Source organism: Melospiza georgiana, chromosome 5 (genome assembly GCF_028018845.1).
Source record: "Melospiza georgiana isolate bMelGeo1 chromosome 5, bMelGeo1.pri, whole genome shotgun sequence".
NCBI lineage: Eukaryota > Metazoa > Chordata > Aves > Passeriformes > Passerellidae > Melospiza > Melospiza georgiana.
In genome coordinates, this window is record NC_080434.1 from 70,608,980 (window position 1) to 70,626,127 (window position 17,148).

The 17,148-nt window shown below is 38.3% G+C and overlaps 1 protein-coding gene across 3 annotated transcripts in view; it reads left to right on the forward strand.

The window, feature by feature from the left end:
* CTNNA2 (catenin alpha 2) overlaps positions 1–17,148 on the forward strand; it is a 478,676-nt gene that overhangs the window by 441,943 nt on the left and 19,585 nt on the right. For all 3 annotated transcript variants that reach the window (XM_058024127.1, XM_058024126.1, XM_058024128.1), the window contains 3 exons: positions 1,968–2,149; positions 4,440–4,545; positions 7,536–7,670. In XM_058024127.1, coding sequence (XP_057880110.1) covers positions 1,968–2,149; positions 4,440–4,545; positions 7,536–7,670 — 423 coding nt within the window. The remainder of the gene's footprint in view (positions 1–1,967; positions 2,150–4,439; positions 4,546–7,535; positions 7,671–17,148) is intronic.

Sequence of the window (17,148 nt, forward strand, 5' to 3'; positions counted from 1 at the left end):
TGAATATAGATGGTAAATTAACCACACCATTAGAAAAACGGGAGTTTTATCATGACATCCCTAAGGCAAAAGATACCTGAATTCCTTACTGTGAGACTGGTGGCAGAACTGTTCTGGAGGTAGTTGAATATCTTTTGTGATTTTGATATTTTAAAGGGCATAAACTCCTTTTGAGATATTCAAAGTATTGACTATTAAAGCAAATCTCAGGTATAACAGAAATGAGATACAGTACAGACTATTTTGTCAGATTTCACAGCCTTTCTCATCTTTTTGGTTACATTTAGGACCGGGTAGCATGTCATCCTTTCTTGATCTAAAACCCAAGTAAAGACTGCAGTAATTTTTCTTACTAAGAATCGAGTTCACCTGGGGATTTAGGATTCTTAAATTCTACTACATTTATTGTGGTTATTATTACTGCTGTGCTTAAATCCTTCTGCTTTGATCAGCTACACGCTGTATAAACATAATATATCATAAAGACAGATCCTGAATAACACAGATTGCAATATGGCACAGGAAACAACAAATCATAAAAACCTAAAAGGGAAACCATGCTAAGCAGAAGCTGCCCAGTCCCCAGTCTGGAGTTCTGAGCAGAATAGAATTTTGTCTGAACCTTTCCTGTGGAAAAGATGCAAAATACTTTTATTCATGCCATGTAATGGATTTGTTTAATATGCTTACTCCATAAGGCTGGTAGTGTTTTAGCAGAAATTCTTGCGTTGGTCTTCAGTAGAAATAAAAGTGGAATTTGCAGGCTGCATTTGCTGTAGGATATGGCTGCTTTGAAAGCACATCAGCAGCTGGAACAGAATTACTAAAGCACTGTTTACCAGTTTAAAGAGTGTGCAGGTGAATCAGCCACTTGAAGAACCCACAGGCAAGTCACACAGATAAACTTCCCAAATTTCACTACTCCTATCATATTCTCCTAATTTCAATTAATTCCTCAGTTCTGTTGTTTTATGTGCATTTTATATATTTGTTTATTAGCTTGACTTACACTGCATTTTTTTTGTAAAAAGACTATTATGCTCGCATTTGAAACTGCTGAGTTACATTGATAAGACCTAATTAAAACTCATCTTGAATTTTAATTTGATTAACTTGCAAATTTCTCATTTTCTGATCTACTGTTTATAACCCTTTTTAATTTCAGTTTGGGAAAAGGTCAATTACGAATTTTTAAAAGCCAAGAGCATTTTAAGAATATGTAGAAAAAGACTTCAGCTGATTGAAAGTGACATAAACAAGAAAAAAATGTAATGAAACTTAAATATGTGTCACACCCCATTAAATGCATAATGTGGTCTTCAGATCCCCTAGAGCCAAATAAAAGCTTAACTTGGAAATCATTATTCAAAGTGTCCATTTGATCCTCAGAAGTAATTATTATAATTTTTAGGGTGTTTTTGGAGGGGAGCAGGAACTTTGTGCTTTGTTCAAGCTGAGGCAGATCAGTACCAACCTGTCCAGTGCCTTTTTGCATTTCTTCCAAGAGAAAATTGGAACACTAAATATTATTAAAGATACACTTGTTACAATTCACTTCAAATGTATTGTCTTGTTTGTCATAGCTCATTTTAGTGTTGTGTAAATCTGAAATCCTCTGTTTCTGACAGAGGATGAGACTAGGGGTGACACAGCAATTCAGTCTGCCTTTTCCCATAAATGTCACTTGTTTTATTCTTCACCAAAATTGGGATTTAGTTCTCCTTTGTCAACTGGTGAATAATCACGACATCATAAATAGAAATTTTATCATCTTGGAAGTGCAAGAAGAGGCATAAACGTGCTGTGAATGTGCTTTTACATGTCCTGACAGAAATCAAATGCCTACAGGATTTTACTTGGTATCTTCAGCTCCCATAAAAAGTAACTCAAGCTGTTGGGTGGGACCACTGGAAAGATCCATTTTGTACCTTCCTTTCTTTCATGCCCAACTCCTGTGTTTTCTCCAGGCTATCATGGCCCAGCTGCCCCAGGAGGAGAAGGCAAAGATTGCTGAGCAGGTGGAGATTTTCCACCAAGAGAAGAGCAAGCTGGATGCAGAGGTGGCCAAGTGGGACGACAGTGGCAATGACATCATCGTGCTGGCCAAGCAGATGTGCATGATCATGATGGAAATGACAGATTTCACCAGGTAAGGACAGAACAGCCCCAGCTGAGCAGCTCAGATGGGCCACGTCTCGCATTTTCTGCTTGCTTTGTACCCTTTTGAGATGATTTGCTGTGGTTTTGGGGATGGAAAACCAAGGAATGCTCATCATACACACTGCCCTGGGTGTTTGTCCAAGTGGGATTAATGACATGAAGATTTTGTGCTATTTGCAAGTCTCTTTTATTTGCAGATCGTTTTGTAAAGTTAGTCTGTGACCTTACAGACACTCCAGTGACATTTCCTTTAGTACCCATCTAAGTGCATGTGCCTCTCTGAACTTTCAACATTTCAGCACAATTTGTGTCAATCAAAAATAATGGCAAAACTATTTATATCATTTAAACATTGAGCTTCCTTAAAAAAAAAAAATCCCAAATGAAATGAAACTGGTTTGATCTAATGCTTAGTGGGAGTCTGTCAGTAATGATTTCTTTTTTTTGCTTTCATTTCTTTTCTCTATTGATGCCTTATTCTTCTCTAATTGCAGAGGCCATTCATTAATGATACAATAAAAACAGAATTATTGTCACTTACTATGGTCATGTTGTTAATCACTCCAGGGAGAAAGGTTGACAAGATTCTTTGAATTCCAGATCACTGTAGTAAATTAAATTTTGTTCAGTGTTTATTTTTTAAGTGGGTTCAAAAGTTTAAATGGTATTTATCAAAATGTGATTACACAAAACAGGATGAAAATCTTCCTGTTTTGTTTTTTTTTTTTTCAGGATTAAATTCAAACATTCATTTATTCATCTCTTTGTGTTGCCCCATCCCTGGAAGTGCTCAAACTCAGTTGGTTGGGGCTTGCAGCAAGAGGTGGAAATGGATGGAGAGAATATTTTACAGAATTCTGTGTTACTTTTCTATTTGTATTGTCTTGTGTCTCTGATCCTTCTGTCAGCAAAACATAGGGTGAAAACTGCCCAAACATTGTCATTGCATCATGGAAGGAAGAAATTATGTTTTGAAGCAACAGCCCAGAATGTGCACAATTTCTGCAACCTCCTGGACAACCTTTGATACATTGAGCATGAAATTGGCAGTTTGATAATGGTATTTTCTAGCATCAAAAGAACAAAACTAATTTGAGACTGAGATAAAGATTACTGACACATTTGAAGTAAATAAAAAAAAAATCAAAGTGCCCCTCTCTCTGCATCAGATTCAACAACAAGTTGTTTAATATATTCCATTAAAACAGAAACAAGCCTTTCACACCTTTTTGGTTGGCTGTAACCTCAGCAGTGTTAGAACAAAATAATTTTTCAAATGCATGGAGTTTGTGACAGTCAGAGCTGCTCATGTAATTAATGTAGAAGCACATGAGGTCACCAAGAAGTACTTTTGCTGCAGTTTAAGTTCATCAGAAGTGGGATACTTGTATTTCATCTGTTTAAAGTGGTAATGAAAGTCTGAAAAGAAGATTAAAATGGAAATATGTTTCAGCATGTAATTCTTGCCATTATAGATTTTAAAAAAATTCCAAAAATAATGCAGTGTTGTGCTTAGAAAAAATGCTTTCTCTTCAATAAAAATAAAAAAAAAAAGTTTGACCATATTGTCATTTTCCACATTAAAAAAAATGGAAAATGAACTCATTTCCAGTTGAGACTTTCTCAGGAGCAGCAGCAATTTTACTGGTACAACCAGGTTTAAAGTTTTGAGTCTGATGAAAACTCACAGAAGTCTGTAGAGACCTTCTGTCTTAATACATTTTGGTAGCTTTAATGACTAAAACCAGAATTTTGTACATCATCTTAAAATATGGTGAAAGATCAGGCCTAAAGCTAATTATACATGTTTTAAGTATAACATTCAACGTAACACAATGATTACGCTTCACCTCTCTTTATTTTCCAACAAAAAATCTTCTAAAAAGAAGTTTTCTAAAATGTGACATTCTTGCCTTAGACATGATGGGCTGAACATTTAGCACTGGCTTGGGAATCACATCATTTTGAAATAGTTGTGTATTCCAGGATCAACATCGGCTTAATGAGCCCTTAAAAAATGCATATACTATTAAGTACAGCTCATGTGCTTGAAGGCACCATCAGACTAAATTGCCAGTGAGGCATTTTGTAAGGGAGAGGAAATACAGCAGAAAGATTTCTTAATCAAGCTGTACTATAAAGTACTTAAAAGGCAAATTTGTAATAAATTAAGAAGACATTTGTGTTACTATTTTAAAAATGAGCAGTAAACAGGGTCACTAAAAGTGTTGCTTTCCATGATTTGTTGAGATTGTGGGTAATTGTCTTGTGTTCCACAGAGGGAAAGGCCCCCTGAAGAACACATCTGATGTCATTAATGCAGCCAAGAAGATTGCAGAGGCAGGATCCAGGATGGACAAACTGGCACGGGCAGTAGCTGATCAGGTACCCCAAAACGAGCTGGAACACCATGGAACCTCTATGGATGAGTTGCCATTTGCAGGAAAAGCCTGTTTTACCAGAAAATTACCTGTTGAGAGTCTTGGATCCTGCTCTTCCCATTGGTTCTTCTAGACCCATCAGCATTTTGCAGAGCAGGAAATTCATAAATGAATTTCTCCAAATTTCAGAAATGGCCTCAATTCTGGGCCTGATAGAATTAGCTAGAGACTCCTTCAGGCTGGAAAAGATCTGTGAGATCATCACCTCCAAAATGGCTTTGCTGTTCAAAAAGCAGTAAGGATTTGGATGCTCCGTTTCCCTTGCTGAGTGTTTAGGAATGTTTGGATTCTTTTCAGCTCATTCTTCCAGCAATTTTCCCTTGATTTAGCTCTTTACTCCTCCAAGGTTCTCTGACTCCCTATTTTCTGGTTTGCCTCAGTGTGTTGTGCATGTTGTGGGCTCTGTGTCCTCACTCCTTTACCAAATTCATGTCGCAGCTGGACAGAGGACCTTGCTGTATGTATATTTTCAGATTTATCTATTCATCTGGAGAGCAAGAGGAAGCAATGTATTAAAAGCCAAGAGCCAAATTTAAATCCAGGCCTTACAAAGCTAGTTTTAGATTTAGACAAATTAAACTTCACTGTTTTTTCCCTTTGAACATTACCTATACTTTGTTTCATTTCACTGTCATCAAGAGAAAATTTGCTGGAAGTAGGAACAGGTAACTTCCTTGCCTCTAGTATTTCTCTTCAAAATAAGAATGTCATTTTCTTCTTCAAGTAAGAATCTTTGGATTCTTTTCAGCTCATTCTTCCAGCATTTTTCCCTTGATCTGGCTCTTTACTCCTCCAAGATTCTCTGACTCCATATTTTCTGGTTTGCCTCAGTGTGTTGTGCATGTTGTGGGGTCTGTGTCCTCAGCTCTTTTTCCAAATTCATGTCACAGTGGGACAGAGGACCTTGCTGTATGTATATTTTCAGATTTATTTATTTATTCATCTGGAAAGCAAGAGGGAGCAATGTATTAAAAGTAAAGAGCCGAATTCAAATCCAGGTCCTACATAGCTAATTTAGGATTCAGACAAATTAAACTTCAATGTTTTTCCCTTTGTAACTTTCCTATCGTTTCTTTCATTTCATTGTCATCAAGAGAAAATTTGCTGGAAGTGGGAACTGATAACTTCCTTGCCTCTAATCTTTCTCTTCAAAATAAGAATGTCATTTTCTTCTTCAAGTGAGAGTGTGATAGTGTGAAACACCTTGCCATGGAATATGGGCCAGAGTGGCAAAAAAACCCCAAAGCTTCCACTTTTCTGTAGCCTCAGAAATGTTGGGTTTAGGTCTTCTTCAGCAGCAGCAAGCATTTTTCCTGTAGTTAACCCATTCCAGTCCTTCAAATGTAGCATCTGTTCATTTTAACACCAGGAAGAAGAAATCCATCTGTCAGCTGATGAAATTCCTGGTCTGCAGTGTTTGCAGAGGTGGAATATTTAAAAGAAAGAAACAGAAGGAGACTTGTTATGCTAAGAGTGCCTTGACTTGAGTCATATTTTAAATTTCAGAGGACTGTAACCCTAATAATAACCAGTTAAATTATTTTGAGAATGAAGTATTTGTTTTAATGCTTGCACTTTAATGATATTTCACAGAACTCTGGGGACCCTTGAGCAAGATAAACTTTTTGTGGACAGCTGCATTTTTAATTATTGTTCCAATGAAAGAGCCCTTAGATTTTTTTCACTCCAAGGTATTTATATTTAAAGCCTTGACTACTCTTTAGAAGTATTGCTTTAAATTCACTCCTTTCAGTTCAGAGACTTCAAGAACTGAGTAAATATTTTTATATTCAATTGGCATCGTAGGGAGAAGAGTTCTTTTAGGGATTAATGCCTGAAAGGTGTGGCAACTGTCTGAGGAGGAGAGACTCTATAGTGAAGCTCCAGCTTTGTTTATTATTAGTTTTAAAGGGCAAGAAAAAAGCCAAGAGACTCCATTTGAGGTTATAGACAACAATATTTCCAACTTCTTCACCACGAGCACATTCCCTGCCAGCTGCTGGGGCCAGAGCAGTGATCTCAAGGTTGGAGCTGTGATGTTGTTGACTCATGTGCATTTAATTCTATCAGTTTTTCTTGGAATGCTCTGATAATATTTATTTTTTTTTAATTGAGCGTAAAACTCTGTAAGGTGATAAAAAGGCGTATTTGGAATCTTTGTCCCCAAGCTATGCAGGAGGATTGTCAGTCAGACTTTGCTGGGTAGCCCCAAAGAGTATTTATTGGAGACATGCTGCTAGCAGTGGGCCCTTTTAGCTCTGTTCCATCAGAGTGAATTACTGAGGTCTGCTCTCCTGAGGCAAGACTTGGAATATTAACTACAAGGCTGTTGCTTGTTATGCTGTTGATATTGTGAGGGACCATGCAGTTTCTATTAAGAGTCCCAGAGACTATGAATAAATTGTACTGGAGCCCTTTCTAGTTCTATTGATTGTGAAACCCTCACAGCATCCAGCACACCTGATCTAATCCTCTGGATGTCTGCACAAATGCCAGGGGAGCTGCCAGGCACACAGGAGTTGGCATTGGGGGTAACCACTCAGAACTGGGTTTATCTGGACATTAACTGGTCCATACTGGATGTTAACTTGGATATCCAACAGGCAACCTGGAGTTTCAAGTTAAACCTGACCTTTTGGGTGTTCAGTACAATTCCATAAATAATTCCAGAGCATAATTTAAAATTATTATTTTCATAATGCTGATAAAGAGGTTTCTCGTTTTTCAGAAAGGTAGAGTGCATCTTTAGGTTGCAATTCATAAATCTTGAGTTAAATGAAAGGTAGAATTTGAGTTTTCACATTTTATCTAGTACCTCATGTAAAGGCAGAGTGGAATAGATTCGCCTAACACACACACACTGCCACTGTCTGATTACCTGTCTCTCATCTCATGAACCCAGCTCCATCTGATCAGTATTTGTGTTGTCTGCAGTGCCCAGACTCAGCCTGCAAGCAGGATCTGCTGGCCTACCTGCAGCGCATTGCCCTGTACTGCCACCAGCTCAACATCTGCAGCAAAGTGAAGGCAGAAGTTCAGAACCTGGGAGGAGAGCTCATTGTGTCAGGGGTAAGCTGGGATTTGTGTTTAGCCACTTGTTTCCCATGTAGCACTTGAAAGGGAGAAGTTTTGATTGCAATAATGTACAAAACAAAAAATCCACTGAATCATAAACAAGTTTTGGTTTTTTTTTTTATTTTTTTTTTTAATTCTATCACCATTATTCCAGGCCTTACAATAACTTGTGTAGAGCAATTTGATTTTCCAATTACCCTTTGTTTATACTAACCTTGTAGAATCTTCATTCCTCCAAAACAAAAGTAATTTCATAGCCTAGAAAGTCATTGCCAAGCTGTGAATATTAGAATTATTTGGAGCTTTTGTATATTTGCTCGTAATAAATCTTCTTTCCTTTGTTAGTACTGGTAATTTCCTTCCTCTGTGCAGAAGCCAACTCTCTATGATGTGCATATTGTTAAGATGGTGATGACTAATGGGATTCATTCACTCAGGTTCCAATGCACACTAGGTTTAGCAAACGACTCTGGAAGGCCAGCAAAATACTTTAAATTTTGATATAAATGCTGTTTTCAAGTCCTATTGGAAGCACAGTGATTATATACTCTAATACCACCCAGTTATAAACACTTCAACCTTCTCACATACAACCTTTTGCAGAAATAAAGACAGGCAGCAGTAATATTGTAAGCAATGAGTTTTTTACATTTTTAAAATATGTTTTTCCTCCTCCTGTGTTGGCCTTTGAGCCTCTGGGAGTATGCTAGAACCACAAAGAAGCAATGACTGCTCTTTGTGATTTTTTATTTTTTTCTTTGACACTAGTTTAGCCCCATGACACTTTTGTTATCCTCTAACTCAAGTACAGACCATATTAATGTAAATTTGTAACATATTCCACTCTCCTGAGTGGTTTCAAAACAATAGTGATTCGTGAGACCCAAGATGCTCAAAACAAATTGTTTCCAAACATGGTTTTGAAAAAGCACCCTTTCATTGTTTAAGCCCAATCAAGTACGAAGATTATTAGAACAAACTTGTGCCCTTCATTCCATCCATGAGATTCCCCAGTGGCATCACTGGCCTTCCTCAAACATACCAGAAGTCACAGAAAGTGTTCTCAGTCACATAACTTTATTTTTTTTTTCTTTGCAAAGCACTATAGAAGGTCTTAAACAATTGCCAGGCTTTCTTGGATCAGACATTCTGAAGTCATATACACAATCCTAAAAGGAGCTGCTTAAAGGTTCCTGTATCTGTCCTGCAATTGGTCTTCACTTCTTGACGTATGTACGTATGTAATTTTAATGCCTTGATCTTCCCACAGCAATGAAAAATCCTCTTCCATTTTCCTGACAGCAGCAGCGTGATCTGTCCTTGTATCACTGACAGCTATGCTGCATCATAATTGCCATGATCTTTTCTTACCTCCTTCCATCTGGGTCCAGCCTTTCATTCCCATTGAGTTGTCATGTTCATCTCTCTGAAACAACCCCCCGAATCAGTGCTTCTCCTGGCTTGGCTTTTGTGGTTGTGTGTGTTTCTTTTTTGGAGTCTCTTTATTCAGTGTTTGTGGATGCTGAATAAGCCATTGTGAGCCTTGCGCATCTCCTCGTTCCTGGAACATCCCCATCCGTTGTGGAATTATCAGTGGCCAAACTGCTTGAGTTCATCATTCCAGTCTGGCATTGTTGGCTGCTTCGCAGGCTCCATCACCATTGTGTTTCTGTTTGGTGGGGTTTTTCACAGTCAGTCTCAAAGGCAAAATGAGCTTCAACCACGGAAATTATTTGGGTCTGTTCCAAAGACTCTGTAAAACTGAAAATGTGAAGATTGCCCAGCTTGCTTCTTCTGCTGGTGCTCTGAGCAGGAGGAGGTGTAGTGAGCTGGACTCCTGTGCATCCCTTTGTGAGAGCATTATCTTGTGCTCTGACGTGCCCCAGTCAGTGCAGAGCTTTCCTGGCGGTGTTTTCTGAGCTGTTGATCCTCAGGGTGCTGGGTACTGTATGCTCCTTTGCTATCCAGAGGTCTGGTATCCAAGTGCACATCCACATCTGCTTGTCTACTTGCTGCTTCTGCTTCCATCTTCTTCTTCATTCTCTCTTGGATAGCCAATTACAAATAAGCAGTATTTTATTTGTACTAAAATGAAATACCATTATTTGGCAACTTGCATACAGTACAATGTTAGAAGTACTAGAGAATCCAGAACTCAAGCTTCCCAACCTATGAGTGCAGAAGTAAATTTCTGTGATTGTGCTATATTGAAGTGTTTTGATGTAAATATCAAGCACCATGACAATTGTTTCAACATTGTAACTTACTACAGTGTTTACAAAGAACCACCAGACAATTCAGAGCGATCCAAAAGATGACTTGCAATTCAGAACTATTATGGGGAGTAGGATCTCTGCTTGATTTTTTTCATTATTAAGAATATTAATCAATATTTATAAATGGAATGAATGTATGCATATGTATGTTTGAATCTTTGTGTGGGTGTATGCATAGTTATGTATAAAGGAAAGAGACATAAAACCAATTAAAAGCTAAAAGACAGATGAAAGCCACCCCACAGTTCTTACAGTTTTGTTAGAGAAAAATATGTTGCAACAACTTCAAAAATACTGTGTACATAACATTTAATGTGCCGTATGTCTTTTGATGAAACTTCTATTTCCTTTTTTCCCCCCCAAGATTCAGTAGTTCAGTATGGTTTACCTCTGAAAATAAGCATAAAGCTGATCTCGTTTGCTTTTTTCCTCTATAGATTGGTATGATTCTAGCATAGCATTTGAAGGGTCCTTTTTGGCATCAGTGACTTTGCTGCAAATAGGAAAACAGATCAAAAAGTAAGAAAATGTCACAGTCCTGAATTGTGAATTATTTCAGTAAAGAACCCACTGTTGTTTTCCCTTTTCTTCCTCCCATTCCTTTTCTCCTCTGCTTTTTTCTCCTTTGATCTTTCCCATCAGACTCCCTCCATGCAGATAGCAGAGTTATTTTTACCAGTTAAGTAAGACCTGGCAATAGGGAGTTAGCACACATCAGTTAATCCCACATTAATATTTAGAGTACAAGGACAATTTAGACCTTCTGTTGACTTGGCCTTTTATGCTCCAAAATGAGACTCTTAATTCCTGATTCCAATGGAGTTTTGAAAAGTAAAATAAGGAAAAACCTTGATACCAGTTCTTCGGTGAGGAGTCCTGGAAACCCAAAAAAATATTGCAGGGGAGAAAATAAGCAAAAGTGGTGAGGAGGATGTTAGATAAAAGCAAAAAGAAATTATTACCAAAAATTAAAAAATATTTTTAAATATTTATAACTGTGTAGATGATAGCCTTGTTCATAATAGAACTCTCTTTGACCTTGGTCCATAAACAGATTTACATTTCTGTAATTTTAGATTTCAGTATTCAATTTCTAGTTCCCCTCTGAGAATAAACAACCTCCTTTAATGAAGTTACAGAGTAAAAGCACTTCAAAATAATTTGCTTTGTCTCTTGCTTTGGTTTATTTAAGGTAATGCATATTTGCTTCATAATCACTTGCAGTATTGTATTGGAATGATTCCTCTGAGGTGCTGAGAGTACACTGCTCTCAGTGAAGTAAATCCCATTTACATATACTTAACTCTTGCTGATGGCCTTGCCTTTTTGTGGGAGCTACTTTTGCTCAGTTACTTTTAATGATGTTTCTTATTTAGATAAAAAAATTAGACTTCTAACTCTAGGGCTGCTTTATTTTTCTAGCATTTCTGTCTGCCTCTTGTTAGCAAGAGAATGACAATAAAACAACTCATGTATTCATTTCCTATCCTAGAGTAAATATCCACTTGTTCTCTTTACTGTTGCTCAGAAGCTGATCAGCTCATTTACCAACTATCCATTTAGGCTGTGAGCTTGCATTTTTTAAAGTTCTTGTTTATGTTAGTAGATTTGCCACAGTTTTTCCTGTAGGATTAAATTGAGCAGAATTTAAGAAAATCCCTTATCCAAGGCAGCTCCTTATCATGTTCAGGTTTGATTTAGAGGCCTACAGATAAAATCAGCTGTATTATCAGAAAATTTGCCAGAGTCTTAAACTTCTGAACCAGACAGATGTGCAGCGTCATCCAGAGTAGCAGCCACGTGCCTTTGAACACTGTCCAAAAGTGTGGAATCAATAGCTAAAGCACACCCCAAACATACACTTCAGCTGGATCCAGTTCCCAGTTATTTTCCAAGTCCTGTTTATCTTAATAGGCTCAACTGTGATACCCAGAGAAGGATTCCTATATTCTGTTGAAGATGCAAGACAGTGTAGGGGAGATTGTGAGTTTATCAAGGAGTTCTTGCTTGGTGAATTGAAATGAGGAATTGAAATGAGGAATTTAGCAGGAACAGGAAGGGGAAGGGGCTGGAGCCATCCCATTAGTTTTGAGTGGGACATGACGAAAACTGACAAAACACCTGCACTGGGAGGGTGGATACATAAAAGGATGAACAAATACTGCATATACTGCAAAATAATTACATGTTTATTTGTGATCAGTGATAAGAGTAAGATAACCAGAAAGAGTCAGTCCTCATCAAATATGAATGAGCCTCATTATTTATCAGAGAATAACAGTGAGCATCCAGCAGTTCAGATGAGCTCACCAGCAGTTTTCGTATCAATTCTTACATCCAATAAAAATGGCTTAAATATCCTTTTAATTAAGGCTGAATCACTCTAAACTACCTCATACTGTAAAAGCAAGTTGGTATCATGCGGGCAGTAAAATATCAAGTTACTCCATATTAATTCTATAGACTCAAAGAAAAATCAGGTCGTTTGAAGCTCACCTGTTATTAAAAGTGAGCAAGGCCATCTCTCATTGAATTTGGATTAAGAGCACTTATTTAAGAGCCACTGATGGGGTGTTTCAATTCCCTGAAACAGAAAACCTTTCTGGGGTGTTTTCCTTTGTTTTAAAGTTGGCAATCAGAGACAACCTTTGCATTTAAAATGCTTAAGAGAATGGGAAAAGTGTTGATTAGGAGTTTGGTAAGCAGACCAATTTCATACTCCTGAACCAGGCAAGAATTGAAGATTATATGAAAGGAAGGTTCCTGAAGGGAGAGTTGGTAAATTGACAAAACTCTTGGGTTCCTTCTCGTCAAGATTATCAGGAGTGCAGAAAGGTTACTCAGCTAGTGACAAAATGAGATTTGCTATCAATTTATCATAGAAATGGAACAACTGGCTCACATATCCTTGTCTCTAAACTGTAGAGAAGTGGATAAGGAGCTGGATGATTGGTCACACTCCAAGAGTTGTAGTGAAGGGCTCGCTGTCCAAGTGGACACCAGGATGAGTGTGTTCCTCAGGGCTGGTGGTGGGACTGGCCCTGTTTAACATCTTTGTCACTGACATCGACTCTGGGATCAGGGGCACCCTCAGCACTTGTTTTGTGACAGCACTGAGCTGTGTGGTGCCACTGGCACGCTGGAGGGAGGGATGGCATCAGAGGGGCCTGGACAGGCTGGACAGGGGGGTCTGCAAGGAGCTCATGATGTTCAGCAAGGCCGGGTGAAGGGTCCTGCAGCTGGGTCAGTGCAATCCCTGACATAAACACAGGCTGGGAGGAGAATGGGCTGAGAGCAGACCTGAGAAGAGCTTGGAGGTGTTGGTTGATGAAAAGCTCCACATGACCCAGCAATGTGCACTGGCAGCCCAGAAACCACACATTCCACGAGCTGCATCCAGAGCACCATGGGCAGCAGGGGAGGGAGGGGATTGTCTTCACCTCCCAGGCAACCAGCCACAGTATGAGGACACAGTCTTAAACTGTGCCAGAGGAGGTTTAGGTTGGACATTAAGAAAAGGTGATTAGACACTGGAATGGGCTGCTCAGGGAGGTGGTGGAGTCACAGTCCCTGGAGCTGTTTAAGGAAAGACTGGACAAGGCACTCAGTGCCATGGTGGTGCTGGGCCATGGGATGGACTCAATGAGCTCAGAGGTCTTTTCCAACCTAGCTGATCCTGTGATTCTGTGGAAGCAGAGGGTAAAGAACAGCACTTAGGAAATAATAAGGAAGTAAGCTAAAGAAATAGGAGATATGAAACATTCAGGGGAAGAAAGCCAACCCAAAAGCAAGATAAGAGTATGAAATCAAAGAATTGCAGTGTTGGGAAAGGACTGAGATAAAGTCAGGACCATAAAGTGTGTTAATTCCACAATAATTTCTACCTCCCTAATAGAAGAAGCAAGTAGAGGAAACAAAAAACTCAGGGTCTTTATTTTGGCATTATGAAAAGACAGCTTCCAGGACAGGAAGGCTGGGGCTGGCTTGTGAAAGTGAGACCTTGATCTATAGGGTATATTCAAGTAGCTCATGTCATCTGGTTTAGGAGATATAACAGACATGAAAAATACAGAAATATGTTTTAGCTGGACAGTTTGGGTTGGGGACATATTTAAGTAAACTCTGCATAAGTGTTTGAATGTATGCAGACAGACTGATGTGTGTGAGGGTGAAATGCAGCCATAGGAAGTGCGTTCAGTTCCAAAATATATGGCTATGTGAAGCATATGTACTTATACAGGTTTGAATAAACCTTTATCTGGAACAAATTTGTTTGAGCTGACTAATTTAGGAGTCTACAACTCCTGCTGGCACAGAATGTCCCTCAGTACACTGTCCATGAAGGGACTGCCTGATGATGTGGTAACATAAAAAATTTATCATCCTGACACTGAATCTATTTACTACTCCTAAAGGGCAAAGGCACCAGTGAGTTATGCAGGTTAATCAAAATGAGTGCTGATAAAATCCCTCATGGTCATCTATTCATTACATATGATGTATTTTACAGAAGCTCTGTCTTAAGGCTTTCTCAAAGTTAAAACGGTGAAGAATTCCTAATTATCCTATGAAACATCTTAAAGATGAATAAAAAAAATAAAAGAGACAAATAGATGTACCTGTAGTGACTTTAAAGCTGTGTGCAATGCCTTTCCCAAATATTTGACAATAATAGGAATTTAGTTCATTATTTGTAGCTTCCCAGTAAAGGGAGCATGGACCAGGAGCTCAGAGGGTTTATGCTTGGCTTCCTTGGAGGGATCCAAGCCTGGAGCAGACAGTGTAGCAGCTAATAAGATCTAATGTTGATAATCAGCTCATTTCAAGTTAAAAGTTATACAAGAGTCCTTCAGAGTTCTCTTTTAAGTGACAATTTTACTGAGTTTTGATTCAGCCATGTGAAAGATCCTGCAGGATCTTGCTCCTGAGTCAGGGAGTTCACAGGGTTTGCCTTTGCCAAAGGTGCTGGACTGGATGATAGTGCACACCCTGAGCTTTGGGCATCAGGGGGATCATAACTGTGATCCACAGGAAAAGCTGTGCAGAAGCCTCTGGAAAGGTTAATCTGTTTTTCTTAGTGTATGGCTGTTCCTTCAAAGAAGGTGGATGGTGGCAGACAGAGTTTATGTCAGGAAAAGCAGGTGAACAAAGCTCAAGACTGAAAAATCCAACAAGAAAATATTTGTTGTGCAATAATCCCACTTCCTTTGAAGCTCCAATTTTTATATTTAGGGCTATGTTTAGGGCTACGAAAATACCTCAGTTTGTATGAATGCATGTGTAAACACACATAAATATGAAACGATATATCCTGCATAAATGGAAAGATGTTATCTAGAATTTAATTTGCAAAGCAAAATTACAATGCACTTGTCTTCATTATAATATATTCATGGAGACGAGAAGCACACACACCATCTATATGTCTGCATTCAGTATGTTTAAATTTAGACAGGTCAGACTTTTATCCTTGTTGAGAAGCGTTTTGGCTCTGGGGAACATGCTCTTGTGCTTTATCAAGTGACTAATAGTCATGCTTTTGTGTAGATTAAATTTACTGAAATTTCTCATTAGAACAATTTTCTGCAAAGAAAAGCATTTCTCACCCCAAACAATATGAAGCCATTTAATTCCTTGAAAACAATGTCAGATGTTACAGAGTCAAGACTGAGACTTGAACTAAATATGACCATTGAAAAAGGTTGGAGAATTGAAGGAAATACTATTGTATGTGCTTCATTACATACAGCATTTGCTTTAAAAGTAGTAGCCACTCAAAAATTCAAGGCTCACCTGCTACAGTGGTTACAGCTTCACTTCAGCCTGCTTTCCTATTCCAGGCCATGCTGAATGTGCTGGGAAGAAAATGGGAATTTAATGGCTTTGTGATACACAAATTACAGCAGCCCTACAATAATTAGCAGGGCTCAAAGACCATTCTAACACACCCTAAGATGTGGTCCCAAAGGACTATTCCTGTAAGAATTACTATAAAGAAAGAGAGGGCTTTGGTGCTATTTTATGTTCTCTTGTTTTCCCATCTTATTGCCTTTACAGAGATGGTTTGGGACCAAACATCACCATTTTGTATTAAATAAGAATTCCTTTCCCCTGGGGCATTCTCAGTTCCTAATGCACAGCATAGATTTGCTAATAGGTTCATCCCAAAGCCATAAATGAAAATGAGGTTTGTTTCTTGCACATGGAATTACAGGGGACTGAATTTCCATAATGACAGATTTAACTCAAAATAGGAGATTTTGTGTTGTGTTTCTTATACAGAAGTACATTTTGTAGCTCTTGCAATTATTTAACTCCTTGAGTTGGAAAGTGGTGACACTAAATCCCACTTAAAAAAGTGCTATCAGATGGTGCTTTTGCAGATATTAAAAGAATAACAGCTAAAGTTCAGACTCATCCCTGACTTTGACTGTAATTGTGTTTCTTGACAACCAGAGTTGCAGACAAGTAACACATACAAAGAACTATTCACCGACAGGAAGATGTGCACTCAAGGGAAAACATCAGCAGGTTTTTCCAACCTGAGCAAAATCAACTGCAAATACTGAACAGAACAGCTTACAACAAAGTTTTTCATAAAATCCACAAAAGAGATGTGTTTCCATTAAACGAGGGAGGTCATAATGGCCTTTAGGAAGAGAGTTAACTGAGTGAGGGGGGTTAAAAGTATCCCTCTGTCTTTAACCTCTGAAATATTTTCTTCTACACTTGGGTGATATTATTATTACAGTTATTATTTATGTACCTCATGGAAGCACAGGAAGAATAGTTCTGTTATCACATCTAATCTTACATGGCTGATAAGCAGCTGCTTCAACAAAAAGGGTTTGTTTTTTATAATGTAATTAAGACATTGATATGAAATCAAAGTAAAAGAAACTATCCAGTACCAGAAAAATCAATCCTAACCTCTTACTGTTAGATATTCCCAAAAAGCTTTCCTTTAACATCAGTTCTTTCTGATTCTGACTAATACCTCATCAAAACCTTGTGAACTGGGTTCCCAGGTAGGTGATAGTGTGTCTGGAAACTGAGATGAAATATACAAGTAATGTGTGCTAAATCTCATCAAAGACCAAATTAGAATTCTGTAAAACAGGATTAGAGCATCAATATCTGAACCAAAAGACTGCAGAAACATTTTCATCCCCTTTCTATACCTGCAACTGGATTCA